This window comes from Felis catus, chromosome X, assembly GCF_018350175.1.
Source record: "Felis catus isolate Fca126 chromosome X, F.catus_Fca126_mat1.0, whole genome shotgun sequence".
NCBI classification, from domain to species: Eukaryota; Metazoa; Chordata; class Mammalia; order Carnivora; family Felidae; genus Felis; species Felis catus.
The window spans coordinates 70,368,981-70,388,885 of NC_058386.1; the positions used below are offsets into that span (position 1 = coordinate 70,368,981).

Sequence of the window (19,905 nt, forward strand, 5' to 3'; positions counted from 1 at the left end):
TTTTTTCTATTTTCATGGAATACTTTTCCATCTCTTCACTATTAGTCTGTTTGTCTTTACTTCTGAAGTGTGTCTTCTGTAGGTTGTATATAAATGTGTCCTGTATATTTATTCTTTCAGCCACTTTGTATCTTTTGATTGGAGAACTTAGTCCATTTACATTTAGAGTAATTATTGATAGTTATATACTTATTGTCATTTCATTAATTGTTTTCTGGCCATTTTTGTAGTTCTTCTCTGTTCTTTTCCTCTGTCTTCACTTGTGGTTTGTGACTTTCTTTAGTGATATGTTTGGTTTCCTTTCTCATCTTCTTTTATATGTTTACTATAACTTTTTTTGTGTGTGGTTACTGTGAGTTTCACATATATCATATGTATAACTGTATTTTGAGTTGATAGCAACTTAAATTTGAACACATTCTAAAACTACATTTTTATTCCCCTTCCACATTTTATCTTTTTGATGTCATTTTATGTCTCTGAACTAATTATTATAGTTTTAGTTAATTTTACTGCTTTTGTCTTTTAACCTTTATTGCATTTTTATAAGTGACTGGTCCACTTCCTTTAATATACATTTACCTTTTCTAATGGTATTTTTGTTTTGTTTTCTTTCTATTAGTGTCATTTCTTTTCAGGTTAAAATAGTCTTTTTAAATATTTTTTTGTAAGTCTGGATTAATAGTGATGAACTCCTTTAGATTTTGCTTATTTGGAACTCTCTTTACTTCTGTTGTAAAGGATAATCTTGCCTCTATTCTTGGTTAGAAGTTTTTTTTCCTTTCAGGACTTTGAATATGTCATATCATTCCTTTTTGGCTTGCAGTGTCTGCTGAGAAATCTTCTGGTAGCCTTAGGGATCTCCCTTGTGTGTAGCAATTTGTTTTTCTCTTATTGCTTGGAAGATTCTGTCTTTAACTTTTGACATTTTAGTTATAATGTGTCTTGATATGTCTTTCTTTGGTTTCATCTTGTTTGGAACTTTCTGCACTTCCAGGACCTACATGTCTATTTCTTTCCCCAGGTTAGGGAAGTTTTTAGCCATTATTTCATTAAATAATTTTGCTGTCCTTTTCTCTCTTTCTTTGTTACCCTATAGTGCCAACATTATTTTGCTTGGTGATGTCCCAGAGGTCCCTTAAATTCTCTCTTTTTTTTTTCCCAATTCTTTTTTCTTTTTCCAGCTCTGTCTGAGTGAATTCCATTGTTGTGTATTCCAGATCACTAATCCATTTTGCTTCATCCAGTCTGCTGTTGAACCCCTGTTGTGTATTTTTCAGTTTGCTCATTGTACTTTTCAGCTATGTGACTTCAGTTTGGTACCTTCTTATATTTTATGCATCTTTGTTGACATTCTCACTGTGTCCTGTTTGGTTCCTGAGTTTGGTGAACATCTTTAGGACCATTACTTTGAATTCTTTATCAGGTAGATTACTTATCTTTGTATCATTAAGGTTCCCCCCCCCACCCCCCTACCCTGGCTAAGGTTTTATCTTGTTTCATTTGGAACATATTACTGTTTTTTTTTTTTCATTTTGTTTGACTCTGTTTCTGTTCATATGTATTAGGCAAAACAGTTGCCTCTCCTATCTTGAAGTGGGGGTCTTATGTAGTTGATGATACATACTTCTTATTCAACCTTGCCCTAGTGCTTGGTTGTCTCTCAAACGTTTGTGATTGTTTAGTCTACCTGATGTTTTCATAATGTGTTCCTATTGTGAGGGTGTACCAAGACTGTCATCATTACAAGTGCAGTAATCTTACTTAGCACCTAATTTCAGACTGATATCAGGAAGCAGCTTTGAAAGCATGTAAGTATTTACATATTTGTAGTGCCACATTTATAATTTCTGCTGTCCTCCAGTTCATGAGATCTTGGTATGCCCTGGGTGATACTTGCAAAAATTAGGGTTCCAGATGAATATATAAGCTCCTTTCTGGGACATCTCAAAGTCAAAGGGGTGTACAAGGATGACATCTCCCTCCCTGTTTATGTTCCTGGGAATACCTCCTTAGCCTCTAGATATATGGGAAACCTGAAGCCTGTCCCTAGACTAAAGCTCCAGGCTAAGCATATAGGACTTTTTCATAGGAAGACTGGGGTTGTGTTTCATTCTCTTGTCTGCAGTGCCCTGGGTTGGAGACCTGCTAAGGACTATCTTTCCAATTTTTACATTTCCATGGAACTCAGGGAAGCCAGCCTCCTTGGCCTCCAGGCCTAAGTAATCAAGGAGTATCTTCTTTGGGAACTGTGTATGCCCACTGGCTTTAGCTGGAGAGTGTAGGGGGTTGGGCATACTCACTGGTTTTAGAAAGGCAGCAGGGGAAATATTTTGTCTACCCATACCTTTGGGCTTCAAGAATTCAGTGAGAAAATGCCTTGTCTGTAGGAGAATGCCATGACTACTTGCACTTGCTAGCCCTAGCCAGGGAAGGGCAGAGTGTCACAAATGTCTGTGCTTAGTGACTTTAGCCAGGGAGTGGGAGAGTGCTGTGATTGTTTGTGCTAGCTTGCCCCAGCTAGAAGCAAGGTAGTGCTGCAACCGCTCACACTCTCTGCCTTCAGCAAGGCAGCAGGATAGTGCCTCAACCTTTCTTTCACTCTACCTGTATTACCAAGTCAGTGAGAGAGTGCCATGTCTGAGTGCGCCCACCTGTGCTATCAGAGTAGGTGGGGAATATAAAATTAGTGTCTGTCAGCACCTCTGTCTTTGAAGAGATTTTCAACTGTCCCCTCCCTCTCCATCAGATGCTTTTAGGTAGGCAAATAATTCTCCTTTACATATAGTGTAGGTGCTTTCAAACTGCTGTTTTTTCACTGGATCTCAGTATGAGTGAAAGAAGCCCTTTAAAAGGGTAGTCTCAGTTTCCTGTAGTGAATTGGGTCCCTTGGATGTTAATACCTTTGGTTTTCTCAGGTAGACTTTTCTGTGTGTGGCGCCATCTCTGAAGTGCAGATTCCAGGCATTGGGATGGTTGATGTGGGCCATCAATCCCTTGCTCCTCCAGAAGCAGTACTGGATTGTTAGATTCCTCCCTATTGTGTGTTGCCTTGCCGGGGAGCTGTTTTTGGTGAGACTGTATCTTTGTCTTACTTACTTGTCTCAGTGTGGTCTTTTTATGCTTTTTGTGGAGAAGTAGTTCATCTAGTTTTCAGATCTTTTTCAGAATGCCACGATGTTGCAGAAATCTTATTTATTTATTTTTTAAATCTTCTTTTGATCAACCAATTGCCGAGAGAGTAAGTTAAACTTATGATAGTGAATATGTCTGTTCTTGTTTCAGATATTTTGAGGATATGTTAATAGATGCATACAAATTTAAGATTATAATATTTCTAGTTATTTAAGCTTTTTGTCTTGATAGAGTCACTTTATATCTAATAATGGATTTTGTCTTAAAGTCTATCTTGTCTAATATTTTTAAAAATTTTGTCTAATATTAATATAGCTCATAGTAGTTTCCTTTTGATTGCAACTTGTCCAGTATGCCCTGTTCCCCACATTTTAGATATATGGTGTCATATTTTACATCATTTTATTTTGTGAATCCCTTGACTGCTTTTTTCAAATGTATTTGTTTTTACTGCTTTTGTATTTTTTACTTTTCATACTCGTACTTATGATATTTCCTTTCCACTCAAAGAGTCCTCTTCAGGGGCACCTGGGCAGCTCCTGGTTAAGCCTCCTCCAACTCTTGATTTCGGCTCAGGTCATAATCTCACGGTTTGTGAGATTGAGCCCCATGCCAGGCTCTGCACTGACAATGTGGAGCCTACTTGGTATTCTCTCTCCCTCTCTCAAAATAAATAAATAAACATTAAAGAGTCCTGTTTAATATTTCTTGTGGGACTAGTTTAGTGGTCATGAAATACTTTAGTTTTTGTTTGAGAAATTCTTTCTCTCTCCCTTATTCTGACTGATAGCCTTGCTGAATGGAGTATTCTTGGCTGTGTATTTTTCCCTTTCTGCTCATTTCTTATATCATGCCACTCCCTTCTGGCCTGTAAAGTTTCTGCTGAATTATCTGCTGATAGCCTTATGGTGTTTCTCTTGTATACAAGTATCTTTTTTCTCTTGCAACCTTTAAAATTCTTTTTTTATCACAATTTTTTTTTGTCATTTTAATTACTGTGTGCCTTGGTGTGGACTTCCTTGGGTTGAATTTGTTGGAGGATGTCTGTGGATTGGGATATCTTGTTTCCTTCCACAAATTAGGGAAGTTTTCAGGTATTATTTTTTCAAAAAAAAACACTTTTCTTCCCCCTTTTCTCTCTCTTATTCTGGAATCCGATTAATGTGAATGTTATTACTCTTGATGGAGTGACTGAGTTTCCTGTCTATTCTCATTTTGCACATTTTTTTCCTCACCTGCCCAGTTTGATTACTTTTCATTACTCTGTCTTCCAGGTCATTAATTCATTTTCCTGCCTTCTCTAGCCTGCTATTAATTCCATCAAGTTTATTTTTAATTTCATTCATCGTGTTCTACAACTATTATTGGTTCATTTTTATCTCTTTGTTAAGGGTCTCACTGATGTCCTCTACTTTTTCTCAAGTCCAGTGCATATATTTATGATCATTATTTCAAATTCTATATCTAGCATATTACTTATATCCATTTCAGTTAGTTCTCTTGCTGTGGTTTGAGCCTGTTCTTTAATTTGGGACATATTTCTCTGTCTCTTCATTTTATCTAACTCTCTGTGTCTATTTCTGTGCATTAGGAAACTCAGCTAGGTCTTATGCTCTTGAAAGTAGTGGGAAGGGTGCACACTTTTAACAAGGTGGCACTGGTCCTCTTCCACAGGGGGCATGTAGTTTGTTTGGATACTGGGGATGTCCAGGGCTGGTTCAAAAAGCACACGTGGGTAGGGGGTGTGAGGTTTTTTTCCTTTAATGTTTATTTATTTATTTTGAGAAAGAGAGTATGGGAGGGGGCCAGAGAGAGTGAGGGAGAGAAGGAGAATCCCAAGTAAACTCTGCGCTATCAGCATAGAGCCTGATGTGGGGCTCAAATCTCACAATCATGAGATCATGACCTGAGCTGAAAACAAGAGTTGGATGCTTAACCGACTGAGCCAGGTGACCTACCCCCTCCCCAGTTTTTGTATGTGAGGTGTGCACATAGTCTCTGGGAAGTGATCAGTCATTGCCCCCTGGAACTGAGGCTTGGAAAATGTGTGGATCAGGAGATGCGTTGTTGGTGAGGTTAATGCTAGTGTTCTGGATAGGGAACCCAAAGTGTATGACTGGAATGGATGGATCTGCCAAATCACAGGGTGTGGGGCTTGGTATAAGAAAGTTACTTAGTGTCAGTGCTGCACTGGTTCCTTCAGGTGGCCTTGTGTTTATGCTGAGGGACAGGGGAGGGAAATGTCACTTGCCAGCTCCTTTATTCCTGGAAGGGCCTCCCTGGTATCCCAGACTATCTGGGACTGCTCTGAGGTGAGTAAATAATTCTCCTTGTTTGCCCCAGATGTGTTTCAAACTGCTGCTCCTACTCTAGATCTCATCAGACTGCTTACAGTGTTACCTCTTTAAGGGTGGGACTGAGCTTCCTAATGCCCTCTGGGGTCTTCCAGAGCTAAGACTGCTGATTTTTAAAATTCCAAGTTTTAAGTCCCTCTGGCTTTAAGAACTCACAAAATTTGACCCTTCTTGCTTTCAAAGCCAAATATTTTGGGGATTCTTCCCCCTGCCATCCCTGTGTGGACTCCCCACTGTGATTGTTTCTTGCCAGAATTCTCTGCCCCTAGGTTCCCTCCTGACTCTGGATGCCCAGGGCTCTTTTAGCTCCCCACCAGGTCTCTGCCCTTCCTGTACTTTTTGTTGTGGTCTCTTCTCCACCTTTTGTCATGGAATTTGTTTTGCCAGTCTTTGCACTGCTTTTTGGGTTATTTACACTGATGTAAGTGTTACTTAGTTGTATCCACAGGGCCAGGTGAGCTTAGGGTCCCCTTACTCTGCCATCTCCCTCGCCTGCCAGTTGAGTTCTTTATTTTTTTAATTTCCAGTTCCAGAAGTTCTCTGTTTACATTAGCTTTGGTAATTTTTGTACTCTCTTCCTCTGAACCCATATTTCCTTCTTTTATTTCTTTAAAAACAACAATAAATGTGCTTGATATTACATGTTCCATTTATACATTCTTTGTGGATCTGAGTCTGTTCTTTGTTGTTTCTGCTAGCTCTTGTCCAGATACTTCCTTGTGTTTTCTAACTTTATTTACCTTCTTTGTTTTTTTCTTCTTCTTCTTTTTCTTCTTCTTCTTCTTCTTCTTCTTCTTCTTCTTCTTCTTCTTCTTTAACATGGGCTCATATTTCTTGGAACTTTATCTGTTGTAATTCTTTCAAGTCTTGGTAGCTTCCTCCAGAGGGGAGAGATTTGTTTCTGCCAAGCATATGTGAGGGCTACCAGCTTAGAAGTACTTTAAATGTATTCTTGGTTTAAGATTTCTCCGATTACCCAGTTAGTTTAAAATGCTGCAGGTTATATGAGCTCTCACTTGTGTTTGCCAGTTCTTAGGAAATATTTTTTTTCCTCTGTACTTGGTGCCCAGACTTTGATACAGTCAATTTTCCTAACAGTTATTTGCAGTGAACTGTTTATTCTTAATTCACTTTTAAGTTGATGATATTATAACTTTGAGATGCCAGCTTTGTAGGGTCCCCACTAAGATTGCCCACCTCAAGCTTTTTCTGGGTTTTATTTTTTGATTCCATACTCCATGAACCATCTGTTTTACAGCAAATGACAACAAGGTAAAAGCTGACTCTATTGTTTATCTCTGCATTTCAGCTGTTTTTTTTTTAACTCTGGGTTTCTGAACAGTCTTTATAAACAGCTTACAGGATCATTCCTCCCATTTAAGATGGTTTTTAAGAATATTTTGTCAGCATTTTTAGTTGCTTTTATAGGAGGAAGGTTCATGAGGATTTCTCTTCTGCCTTACTCCTGGAAAAGGATGTCCATCATTTTATATTTTTAACATGAACTTTTTTTTTTTGTCTCTAGCTCCCCATATATACCACACCACCTCTGCAGTCTAAATATGTTGAAGAGCAGCCTGGTCATTTACAAATGGGCTTTGCATCCATCCGTAAAACAACTGGTCATTATATTGGCTGGTGTAAGGTAAGTTAAGTTACAATAGTGGTTTAATGTTGGAGGTTTTTGATTTGTTCAGACACGTGATTCTCATGTTGCATTTGGTATTGTCAGAAGTTCTTCAGTGTTATTCATCAGGTGACTGGGCTAATGTAGAGGATCTAAGACTGCTTCATTCACATCTGTAGCGCTTTGTCACAGATGGCTAGAAGGCTGGACTCAGCTAGGAATGTTGACTGAAGCACCCATGTTTGCAGTCGTCTGGGGTCAATAGGTATTATAACTTTGAAGGTGTAGTGTTCTCAAGAGACAGTCCTTTTTTTTTTTTTAAGCTTATTTACTTATTTTGAGAGAGAGAGAAAGAACACAAGTTGGGGAGGGGCAGAGAGAGAGGGAGAGAGAATCCCAAGCAGGTACCATGCTCAGCGTGGAGCCTGAAATGGGTCTCAGTCTCACAACTATGAGATCATTATGTGAGCTAAAATCAAGAGTTGGACGTTCAACAGACTGAGCCACCCAGGCGCCCCAAGAGACAGTCTTTAAAGAGAAGTAATTCAGTAGCATTTATGATCTGTGTTGGTTTGTACAGCTTGAAACCATGATGAACAGGATGAACCTCTGCATGAAAATCTCTAAGACAAAGTTACTAATACCAAGATAACACAATAACAATGACTTATTTCTTTCTTGTCTAATGTAATTATTTCTGTGTTCTTTGCTTTGAAAATGTTTTTTGTTGTTTTTATTCCATGGTTTCATAGCAGCTAGTTTAGAGATGGAGACCATATATTTCAGTTGCGTTTCTGGTTTCTTCAATAGAGTAAAGCATGACTGTGGATAATTACTATAGGTAAATCATTCTGTGCCTTCATTTTCCTTCTGATGTAACTGAGATAGTACCTATTGCTCAGTGAATGAATGTAACTGTATTTGTTGCATTAAAATAGTTAGAAACAGGTAAAAGGAAAAAATGAAGACTTTAATCCCTTCAGTGGATTTATATAATCTTGATTTGTAGAGAATTTATGTTCCTCTATAAAAACAAACACTAGTCTATGTAGGATGATTTCTATCTTGAGATAAATGTCTAGGTTTTTTTCCCATTCTAATGCACACTAAAAAAAAGGAGAAGACGAAGCACTTTAGGCTTGTTGTTATTACTTTCTTCACAAACATTATGTTGTTGCTGCCATATCTTTATTAGTCAGATATTGCTAAGCTGAAATATACCTCTATCTCTGCTTTATTTAAATTTCATTCATTTTTTAAGCCTTTATAACATAAGATGATAAACCTTTGTTTTTCTGCAATAAATTATCTGTGAGATGCTCTGACTGTAGGCATTACTTCACCTGTTTATATGAGGAAAATAGTAAATAAGTATTATTCGTGTTAAATAGAATGAAAAGCAAGAAATTAAAAGAAGCTAAGTAAAACAAGTATTCTCATAGTGAATAAATGCGAAAGTTAGACTTAGATTTGGGTGCAGTGGTAACTCAACACTTAAAATATGGTCTCATGAGATGTGGACTGTTTAATTGTCAACATCTTGAAAAATTCAGCTGTCTTTTTTTTGTTGTTTTCTTTTTGCTTAGGGTGTTTATGTCTTTGTGAAAAATGGGATAATGGATACAGTACAATTTGGAAAAGGTAGGTGAGTGAACCATCCATAATTAGAAATGTTCTGTTGTCTTTTTAACTTGACAGATTTAAATGTGAGAAAAATAAACATGTTATGTTATTCATTTTCATATTTTATGAACTGAGAAAATACTCTGTATAGCACTTTATGATAACAGTAACAAAGTAATAGTACCGATCACTTATTAAGCAATTATTATATGCAAAGACACTATGATAAACATTGTACATAATTTATCTAATTTAATTTTTATAATAATTCTATGAGTGTTGGTATTATAATTATTCCCTTTTTACAGATAAGGAAACTGAGGTTTAGAAAGGTTAAGTTGGTTACCAAGGTCACATAGCTAGTAAATGGCAGCACCTAGACTCAAACTGAGGTCTGTTTTAGCTGCAAAGCCCATATTATATACTCAAAGCACAAATTAGCAATATGTCTCCATTGTTATCAGTTAGTTTAAATAAGTGCTATTTGCTGTTAAAAAGTAGAATTTTGCTATCTATTCCTAGGAAACACTATACCCACTAGTCACTCTAGAATGTTTGAGCTAATGTTGGGTAGCACTTGTATTTGACTCTTTAAAAAAAATTTTTTTTTCAACGTTTATTTATTTTTTTTGGGGACAGAGAGAGACAGAGCATGAACGGGGGAGGGGCAGAGAGAGAGGGAGACACAGAATCGGAAACAGGCTCCAGGCTCTGAGCCATCAGCCCAGAGCCTGATGCGGGGCTCGAACTCACAGACCGCGAGATCGTGACCTGGCTGAAGTCGGACGCTTAACCGACTGCGCCACCCAGGCACCCCTGTATTTGACTCTTTAGTTTGATAATGGTATTTGGCAGTAGACATATCTTCCTAATATTCTTGGCCTCAGCCAGTTGTCAACATAAATGTGTACAGGAGACAGAAAGATCATTTTTAAATGTTTCAATTTAATGTGTTATCATTACTAGAGTAATGTGTTATCATTACTTAAGTATGTGTTATCATTACTTAAGGTATGTTGGAATTCCAAACTATATTCCTCATTTGTCTTGAAGAATACGATTAAATAAGTGATTGGCATTAAATAATTGTGATAGAAGAATGTATTTTCTTGAGTTATATGGAAACAAATAATTTATGTATATAAAAAGCCAGGAAATCTAGACTTGTGTCCACTCTTCATCTACTTTTGGTCTAGGGTCACTTCTAATCCTGATCATTGGTTTTAACCAAGAGCAGTGGCTCCTCTGGGTATTGGGGAGTAGTGGCATGCAGGGTCTAGAAGTTACATGTATCCCTAGTTAGTTATTCAAAATTCTCTAATAAAGTATTTCCATTCTTACTGGATCCTGCCACAGTTTGAACATAATAGCAGAAGCATTTTGAATCAATGATAGGGATATAGTACATACACAATCAGGCATTTAGTTTACAGTAATTCACATTAAAGTGTATACTCGTGCATCATATTTAATTAAAGAGTAATAATTGCCTGTATTAAGAAAACAATTATCAAATCAGCTGTGGAAGGAAGATTTTATTTTGTAACAAGGACTATTTTAAACACCTTTTTAAATTACTATTCAAATCATTCTTTTGTGTAGCTTTTCTGAAGTGTTTACACCATCTGCTACTATGATAACAAATTTCTTTAGCTTTTCTGCATCATATATACAGTGCCTAGTTATAATAAGTCATTTATATCAATTTTTAACTTATTTCTTAAAAGATGCTTATGTCTATCTGAAGAATCCACCTAAAGATTTTCTTCCAAAAATTGGAGTGATTACAGTTTCAGGATTAGCAGGCTTGTTTTCAGCAAGAAAAGGTAGGGTTTAAAAAAATACATTTTTTCTTTTAATACGAATATATTGTGAATTTTACTGTCATGGGAAAACCTCTTATGTTTTATTGAATATTGTTAGGATAGGCTACTGTGAAAAAATTTTGTCTATTTTACAGCATGTTTACTTTTATAAAGAATGTGTTTTTTTTTTTTTATTGACAAATTGGTTTCCATACAACACCCAGTGCTCATCCCAAAAGGTGCCCTCCTCAATACCCATCACCCACCCTCTCCTCCCTCCCACCCCCCATCAACCCTCAGTTTGTTCTCAGTTTTTAACAGTCTCTTATGCTTTGGCTCTCTCCCACTCTAACCTCTTTTTTTTTTTTTCCTTCCCCTCCCCCATGGGTTCCTGTTAAGTTTCTCAGGATCCACATAAGAGTGAAACCATATGGTATCTGTCTTTCTCTGTATGGCTTATTTCACTTAGCATCACACTCTCCAGTTCCAACCACGTTGCTACAAAAGGCCATATTTCATTTTTTCTCATTGCCACGTAGTATTCCATTGTGTATATAAACCACAATTTCTTTATCCATTCATCAGTTGATGGACATTTAGGCTCTTTCCATAATTTGGCTATTGTTGAGAGTGCTGCTATGAACATTGGGGTACAAGTGGCCCTATGCATCAGTACTCCTGTATCCCTTGGATAAATTCCTAGCAGTGCTATTGCTGGGTCATAGGGTAGGTCTATTTTTAATTTTCTGAGGAACCTCCACACTGCTTTCCAGAGCGGCTGCACCAATTTGCATTCCCACCAACAGTGCAAGAGGGTTCCCATTTCTCCACATCCTCTCCAGCATCTATAGTCTCCTGATTTGTTCATTTTGGCCACTCTGACTGGTGTGAGGTGATACCTGAGTGTGGTTTTGATTTGTATTTCCCTGATAAGGAGCGACGCTGAACATCTTTTCATGTGCCTGTTGGCCATCCGGATGTCTTCTTTAGAGAAGTGTCTATTCATGTTTTCTGCCCATTTCTTCACTGGGCTATTTGTTTTTCGGGTGTGGAGTTTGGTGAGCTCTTTATAGATTTTGGATACTAGCCCTTTGTCCGATATGTCATTTGCGAATATCTTTTCCCATTCCGTTGGTTGCCTTTCAGTTTTGTTGGTTGTTTCCTTTGCTGTGCAGAAGCTTTTTATCTTCATAAGGTCCCAGTAATTCACTTTTGCTTTTAATTCCCTTGCCTTTGGGGATGTGTCGAGTAAGAGATTGCTACGGCTGAGGTCAGAGAGGTCTTTTCCTGCTTTCTCCTCTAAGGTTTTGATGGTTTCCTGTCTCACATTTAGGTCCTTTATCCATTTTGAGTTTATTTTTGTGAATGGTGTCAGAAAGTGGTCTAGTTTCAACCTTCTGCATGTTGCTGTCCAGTTCTCCCAGCACCATTTGTTAAAGAAGCTGTCTTTTTTCCATTGGATGTTCTTTCCTGCTTTGTCAAAGATGAGTTGGCCATACGTTTGTGGGTCTAGTTCTGGGGTTTCTATTCTATTCCATTGGTCTATGTGTCTGTTTTTGTGCCAATACCATGCTGTCTTGATGATGACAGCTTTGTAGTAGAGGCTAAAGTCTGGGATTGTGATGCCTCCTGCTTTGGTCTTCTTCTTCAAAATTCCTTTGGCTATTCGGGGCCTTTTGTGGTTCCATATGAATTTTAGGATTGCTTGTTCTAGTTTTGAGAAGAATGCTGGTGCAATTTTGATTGGGATTGCATTGAATGTGTAGATCGCTTTGGGTAGTATTGACATTTTGACAATATTTATTTTTCCAAACCATGAGCAGGGAATGTCTTTCCATTTTTTAAATCTTCTTCAATTTCCTTCATAAGCTTTCTATAGTTTTCAGCATACAGATCCTTTACATCTTTGGTTAGATTTATTCCTAGGTATTTTATGCTTCTTGGTGCAATTGTGAATGGGATCAGTTTCTTTATTTGTCTTTCTGTTGCTTCATTGGTAGTGTATAAGAATGCAACTGATTTCTGTACATTGATTTTGTATCCTGCAACTTTGCTGAATTCCTGTATCAGTTCTAGCAGACTTTTGGTGGAGTCTATCGGATTTTCCATGTATAATATCATGTCATCTGCAAAAAGCGAAAGCTTGACTTCATCTTTGCCAATTTTGATGCCTTTGATTTCCTTTTGTTGTCTGATTGCTGATGCTAGAACTTCCAGCACTATGTTAAACAGCAGCGGTGAGAGTGGGCATCCTTGTCGTGTTCCTGATCTCAGGGAGAAAGCTCTCAGTTTTTCCCCGTTGAGGATGATGTTAGCTGTGGGCTTTTCATAAATGGCTTTTATGATCTTTAAGTATGTTCCTTCTATCCCGACTTTCTCAAGGGTTTTTACTAAGAAAGGGTGCTGGATTTTGTCAAAGGCCTTTTCTGCATCGATTGACAGGATCATATGGTTCTTCTCTTTTTTTTTGTTAATGTGATGTATCACGTTGATTGATTTGCGAATGTTGAACCAGCCCTGCATCCCAGGAATGAATCCCACTTGATCATGGTGAATAATTCTTTTTATATGCCGTTGAATTCAATTTGCTAGTATCTTATTGAGAATTTTTGCATCCATATTCATCAGGGATATTGGCCTGTAGTTCTCTTTTTTTTACTGGATCTTTGTCTGGTTTAGGATTCAAAGTAATACTGGCTTCATAAAATGAGTCTGGAAGTTTTCCTTCCCTTTCTATTTCTTGGAATAGCTTGAGAAGGATAGGTAATGTCTCTGCTTTAAACGTCTGGTAGAACTCCCCTGGGAAGCCATCTGGTCCTGGACTCTTATTTGTTGGGAGATTTTTGATAACCGATTCAATTTCTTCGCTGGTTATGGGTCTGTTCAAGCTTTCTATTTCCTCCTGATTGAGTTTTGGAAGAGTGTGGGTGTTCAGGAATTTGTCCATTTCTTCCAGGTTGTCCAATTTGTTGGCATATAATTTTTCATATATTCCCTGATAATTGTTTGTATCTCTGAGGGATTGGTTGTAATAATTCCATTTTCATTCATGATTTTATCTATTTGGGTCATCTCCCTTTTCTTTTTGAGAAGCCTGGCTAGAGGTTTGTCAATTTTGTTTATTTTTTCAAAAAAACCAACTCTTGGTTTCGTTGATCTGCTCTACAGTTTTTTTAGATTCTATAGTGTTTATTTCTGCTCTGATCTTTATTATTTCTCTTCTTCTGCTGGGTTTAGGCTGCCTTTGCTGTTCTGCTTCTAGTTCCTTTAGGTGTGCTGTTAGATTTTGTATTTGGGATTTTTCTTGTTTCTTGAGATAGGCCTGGATTGCAATGTATTTTCCTCTCAGGACTGCCTTCGCTGCGTCCCAAAGCATTTGTATTGTTGTATTTTCATTTTCATTTGTTTCCATATATTTTTTAATTTCTTCTCTAATTGCCTGGTTGACCCACTCATTTGTTAGTAGGGTGTTCTTTAACCTCCATGCTTTTGGAGTTCTCTGTGCCTCTTGGATTTCAATGCCTTTTTCCTTCCCCAGTTCAGGGAAGTTCTCAGCTATAATTTCTTCAAGTACCCCTTCAGCACCTTTCCCTCTCTCTTCCTCCTCTGGGATACCAATTATGCGTATATTATTTCTTTTTAGTGTATCACTTAGTTCTCTAATTTTCCCCTCATACTCCTGGATTTTTTTATCTCTCTTTTTCTCAGCTTCCTCTTTTTCCATAACTTTATCTTCTAGTTCACTTATTCTCTCCTCTGCCTCTTCAAGCCGAGCTGTGGTGGTTTCCATTTTGTTATGCATTTCGTTTAAAGTGTTTTTCAGCTCCTCGTGACTGTTCCTTAGTCCCTTGATCTCTGTAGCAAGAGATTCTCTGCTGTCCTGTATACTGTTTTCAAACCCAGCGATTAATTTTATGACTATTATTCTAAATTCACTTTCTGTTATATTATTTAAATCCTTTTTGATCAGCTCATTAGCTGTTGTTATTTCCTGGAGATTCTTCTGAGGGGAATTCTTCCGCTTGGTCATTTTGGATAGTCCCTGGCATGGTGAGGACCTGCAGGGCACTTCCCCTGTGCTGTGGTGTATAACTGGAGTTGGTGGGCGTGGCCGCAGTCAGACCTGATGTCTGCCCCCAGCCCACCACTGGGGCCACAGTCAGACTGGTGTGTGCCTTCTCTTCCCCTCTCCTAGGGGCGGGATTCACTGTGGGGTGGGGTGGCCCGTCTGGGCTACTTGCACACTGCCAGGCTTGTGATGCTGGGGATCTGGCGTATTAGCTGGGGTGGGTAGGCAAGGTGCACAGGGGCAGGAGGGGCAGGCTTAGATCGCTTCTCCTTAGGTGATCCACTTCAGGAGGGGCCCTGTGGCAGCACGAGGGAGTCAGATCCGCTGCTGGAGGTTTGTCTCCGCAGAAGCAGAGTTGGGTTTTTGCGTGGAGTGAGCAAGTTCCCTGGCAGGAACTGGTTCTCTTTGGGATTTTGGCTGGGGGATGGGCGGGGGAGATGGCGCTGGCGAGCACCTTTGTTCCCCACCAAACTGAGCTCTGTTGTCAGGGGGCTCAGCAGCTCTCCCTCCCTTTGTCCTCCAGCCTTCCGGCTTTCCGAGCAGAGCTGTTAACTTATGACCTCCCAGACACTAAGTCGCGCTTGTTGTGGGAACACAGTCTGTCAGTCCCCTCCGCTTTTGCAAGCCAGACTCGGGGGCTCTGCTTGGCTGGCGAGCCGCCCCTCCGCCCCGGCTCCCTCCCGCCAGTCCGTGGAGCGCGCACCGCCTGGCAGCCCTTCCTACCCTCTTCCGTGGGCCTCTCGTCTGCGTTTGGCTCCAGTGACTCCGTTCTGCTAATCCTCTGGCGTTTTTCTGGGTTATTTAGGCAGGTGTAGGTGGAATCTAAGTGATCAGCAGGACGTGCGGTGAGCCCAGCGTCCTCCTAAGGTGCCATCTTGCAAACCTCCTCCAAGAATGTGTTTTTAAAAATATAGCTATTCCAGTGCTTGCTTCAGCAACACATATGCTAAAATTGGAACGATACAGAGAAGACGGAGAAGAGGAGCATGGCCCCTGCTCAACAACGACATGCAAATTGGTGAAGCATTCCATATTAAAAAAAAAAAAAAACTGGAAATCAGTTTGAAAATTTCTCTTGTAAACTTAAACATGTACTTACCATGAGACCAAGTAATCCCACTGCTGGGTATTTACCCTGGAAAAATGAAAAATCTGTAAATAAATGTTTATAGTAACTCTATGATTACCAAAAGCTGGAAACAACCTCAATATCTTTCAGGAGTAAACTATATTTTGGCATTTCTAAAGAAAGAAATTATATTCACCAGTAAAAGGAGTAAACCATTGACACGTGCAACAGTCTTGATGAATCTGACAATAAGAAGCCAGTCTAAAAAAGTTAACATATTGTATAATTCCATTTATATGACTTTCTCAAAAAGACAAAACTATAGTAACAACAACAACAAAAAAGGGGTCAGTGGTTCCTAGGAGTTAGGAGTGGAAAGGTTAGACTATAATGTGATAGCATGAGATTTTCTTAAGAGTGAAAATAACTGTTCCATATCCTGATTATACTGGTGGTTATGTGACGATACATGTATTAAAATTGATAGAACTGTAGACGAAAAGTGTTGACTTTTCTGTTTGATCATATCAAATACAATTTAAAAAATATAGCTATTCCTATTAAAATTGTAATTATAATTACAAATACAATTAATTATGATTATACTTTGTTTCTCATCTTTTTAAATATTTTTTAAATTTAAATAAGTTACCATACAGTGTAATAATTAGTTTCAGGTGTACAATGTAGTGATTCAACTCTTCCATACAACACCCAGTGTTCATCACAAGTATACTCCTTAAACCCTATTCTGTTTAACCCATCCCTCTACTCACCTTCCCTCTGGTAACCATCAGTTTGTTCTCTATAATACTTAAGAGTCTGTTTCTTGGTTTGCCTCTCTCTCTCTCTTTTTTTCCCTTTGCTCATTTGTTTTGATCCTTAAGTTCCACATATGAGTGAAATCATATGGTATTTGTCTTTCTGTGATTACTTCAGTTAGCATAATACTCTCTAGTTCCATCCATGTCCTTTCAAATGGCAAGATTTCGTGCTTTTTTATGGCTGAGTAGTACTCCATTGTAAATATATACCATATCTTCTTTATCCATTCATCAGTTGATGGACACTTGGGCTGTTTCCATATTTTGGCTATTGTAAATAATACTGTTATAACATTGGGATGCATGTAAACCTATGAATTAGTATTTTTTTATTCCTTGGGTAAATTCCTAAAAGTGGAAATGCTGGACTTTGCATAGTTCTATTTTTAACTATTTGGGAAATTCCAAACTATTTTCCAAAAAGCTGCACCAATTTCCATTACTACCAACAGTGCAGGAGGGTTCCTCTTTCTGCACATCCTCACCAACACATCTTGGTTCTTATCTGTTAATTTTAGCAATTCTGACAGGTATTACAGTTTTGATTTGTATTTCCCTGACTATGAGTGATGTTGAGAATCTATTCAAGTGTCTCTTGGCCATCTGTATGTCTTCATTGGAAAAATGTCTATTCATGTCTTTTGCTCACTTTTTAATCAGATTATTTTTTGAGTGTTGAGTTTTAGAAGTTCTTTATATAGTTTGGATACCAACATTTTATCAGATAGGTCATTTGCAGATATTTTCTCCCATTCCATAGGTTGCCTTTTAGTTTTGTTGATTTTTTCTTTTGATCTGCAGAAGCTTTTTATTTTGATGAAGTCCCAATAGTTTATTTTTGCCTTTGTTTCCCTTGCCTCAGGAGATATATTGAGAAAGAAGTAGCTATGGCCAGTGTCAAAGAAGTTACAGCCTGTGTTGTCTGTCTTCTGTGATTTTCGTGGTTTCCTATCTCACATTTAGGTCTTTCATCCACTTAGAGGTTATTTTTGTATATGGTGTAAGAAAGTGGTCGAATTTCTTTTGCATTTGGCTGTCCAGTTTTCCCAACACCATTTGTTGAAGAGACAGTCTTTTTTCTTGTAGGTATTATTTCCTTTTATGTCAAATATTAATTGATTATATAGTTGTAGGTTCATTTCTAGGTTTTCTGTTCTGTTCCATTGATCTATGTCCCTGTTTTTGTGCCAGTGCCACACTGTGTTGATCACTACAGCTTTGTAATATAACTTGATGTTTGGAATTGTGAGTCTTCAGGTTTGCTTTTTTTTTTTTTTTCAAGACTGCTTTGGCTATTCAAAATCTCTTGTAGTTCCATGCAAATTTTTGGGTTTTTTGTTCTAGCTCTGTGAAAAATGCTGTTGGTATTTTGTCTTGTTTATTTTTTTGAGAGAGACAGAGACAGCATGAGCAGAGGAAAGGCAGAGAGAGAGGGAGAGAGACAATCCCAAGCAGGCTCCAAACAATCAGTGCAGAGCCCAACGTGGGGCTCAAACTCATGAACCATGAGATCATGACCTGAGTTGACACCGAGAGTCAGATGCTTAACCAACTGAGCCAAGATTGCTTTGGATAGTATAGACAATTTAACAATATTTGTTCTTTGAGTCCATGAGCATGGGATATCTTTCCCTTTCCTCTGTCATCTTTAATTTCTTTTATCAGTGTTTTATAGTTTTCAGAGTATAGTTCTTTCACCTCTTGGTTAGATTTATTCCTAGGTATCTTGTTTTTGGTGCAATTGTAAATAGGACTGATTCCTTAATTTCTCTTTCTGCTGCATCATCATTGGTGTATAGAAATGCATTTCTATACTTTGATTTTGTGTCTGCCATTTTACTGAAGTTATTACTTCAGTTTTTTGGTGGAGTCTTTCACGTTTTCTGTATATAGTATCATGTCATCTGTAAATAGTGAAAGTTTCACTTCTTCATTGCCGATTCAGATGGCTTTTTTTATTTTTGTCATCTCATTGTTGTGGCTAGGACTTCCAGTAAAATGTTCAATAACAGTGGTGAGAGTGGACATCCCCATCTCTTTTCTGACTGTGAAGGATAAGTTGTCAGTTTTTCTCATTTAGCATGTATTAGTCATGGGTTTTTAGTATATGGCCTTCATTATGTTGAGGTATGTTTCCTCTAACCCTACTTTGTTTAAGGTTTTTATTATGAATGGTTGTACTTTGTCAAATGTTTTTCTCTGCATCTATTGAAAGGATCATATGGTTCTTATCCTTTCTTTTATTAATTTGGTATATCACATTGATTGATTTGTGAATATTGATTCACCCTGTAGCCAAGGAATAAATATCATTTGGTCATAGTGAATGATTTATTTAATATATTTTTGGATTTGGTTTGCTGGTTTTTTTTTTTTTTAATTTTTTTTTTCAACGTTTATTTATTTTTGGGACAGAGAGAGACAGAGCATGAACGGGGGAGGGGCAGAGAGCGAGGGAGACACAGAATAGGAAACAGGCTCCAGGCTCTGAGCCATCAGCCCAGAGCCCGACGCAGGGCTCGAACTCACGGACCGCGAGATCGTGACCTGGCTGAAGTAGGACGCTTAACTGACTGCGCCACCCAGGCGCCCCAGTTTGCTGGTTTTTTATTGAGAATTTTTGCATCCATGTTTACCAGGAATTTTGGCCTATAGTTCTCTTTTTTAGGAGGTCTTTATCTGGTTTTGGTATTGGGGTGAAACTGTCCTGATAAAATGAATTTGGAAGTTTTCTTTCCTTTGCTATTTTTTGGAATAGTTTGTGAAGTATAGTTATTAACTCTTCTTTAAATGTTTGGCAGAATTGCCTGTGAAGCCATCTGGCCCTGGACTTGTGTTTTTTCAGAGATTTTTGATTATTGATTCAATGTCTTTGGTGGTTTTTGGTCTGTTCAAGTTTTCTCCACCTTTTTTTTCTCCACCTTTCTTTTTCAGTTTTGTTAGTTCTAGGAATTCATCCATTTCTTCCCAGTTGCCAGATTTGTTGGCATAGAGTTTTTCATAATATTCTCAAGATTTTTTGTATTTCTGTGGTGTTGGTTGTGATTTCTCCTCTCATTTGTAATGTTATTTATTTGGATCTTTTAAGATAAGTTTAGCTAGAGTTTTATAAATTTTGTTAGTTATTTCAAAGAACCAGCTCCTGGTTTCATTGATCTGTTTTATTGTTTGTTTGTTTTATTTAGTTTCTATATCATTTATTTCTGCTCTAGTCTTTATAATTTCCTTCCTTATCTTAGCTTTAGGCTTTGCTTCTTGTTCTTTTTCTAACTCCTTTAGGTGTAAGGTTAGGTTGCATATTTGAGATTTTTCTTCTTGAGGTAGGCCTGTGTTGCTATATATTTTCTGTTAGGACTGCTTTTGCTGTGTCCCAAAGGTTTGGGACCGTTATGTTTTCAT

The 19,905-nt window shown here is 37.9% G+C and overlaps 1 protein-coding gene and 1 pseudogene across 4 annotated transcripts in view; both read left to right on the forward strand.

Moving 5' to 3' along the window:
- Window positions 1-19,905, forward strand: part of APOOL (apolipoprotein O like) — a 164,854-nt gene that overhangs the window by 56,879 nt on the left and 88,070 nt on the right. For 3 of the 4 annotated variants that reach the window (XM_023248996.2, XM_045050514.1, XM_023248994.2), the window contains 3 exons: window positions 7,015-7,134; window positions 8,703-8,757; window positions 10,467-10,565. In XM_023248996.2, the coding sequence (XP_023104764.1) occupies window positions 7,015-7,134; window positions 8,703-8,757; window positions 10,467-10,565 (274 nt within the window). The remainder of the gene's footprint in view (window positions 1-7,014; window positions 7,135-8,702; window positions 8,758-10,466; window positions 10,566-19,905) is intronic. The other variant, XM_023248995.2, reaches the window with a different exon arrangement.
- On the forward strand, window positions 15,536-15,651 carry LOC111558815 (annotated as a pseudogene).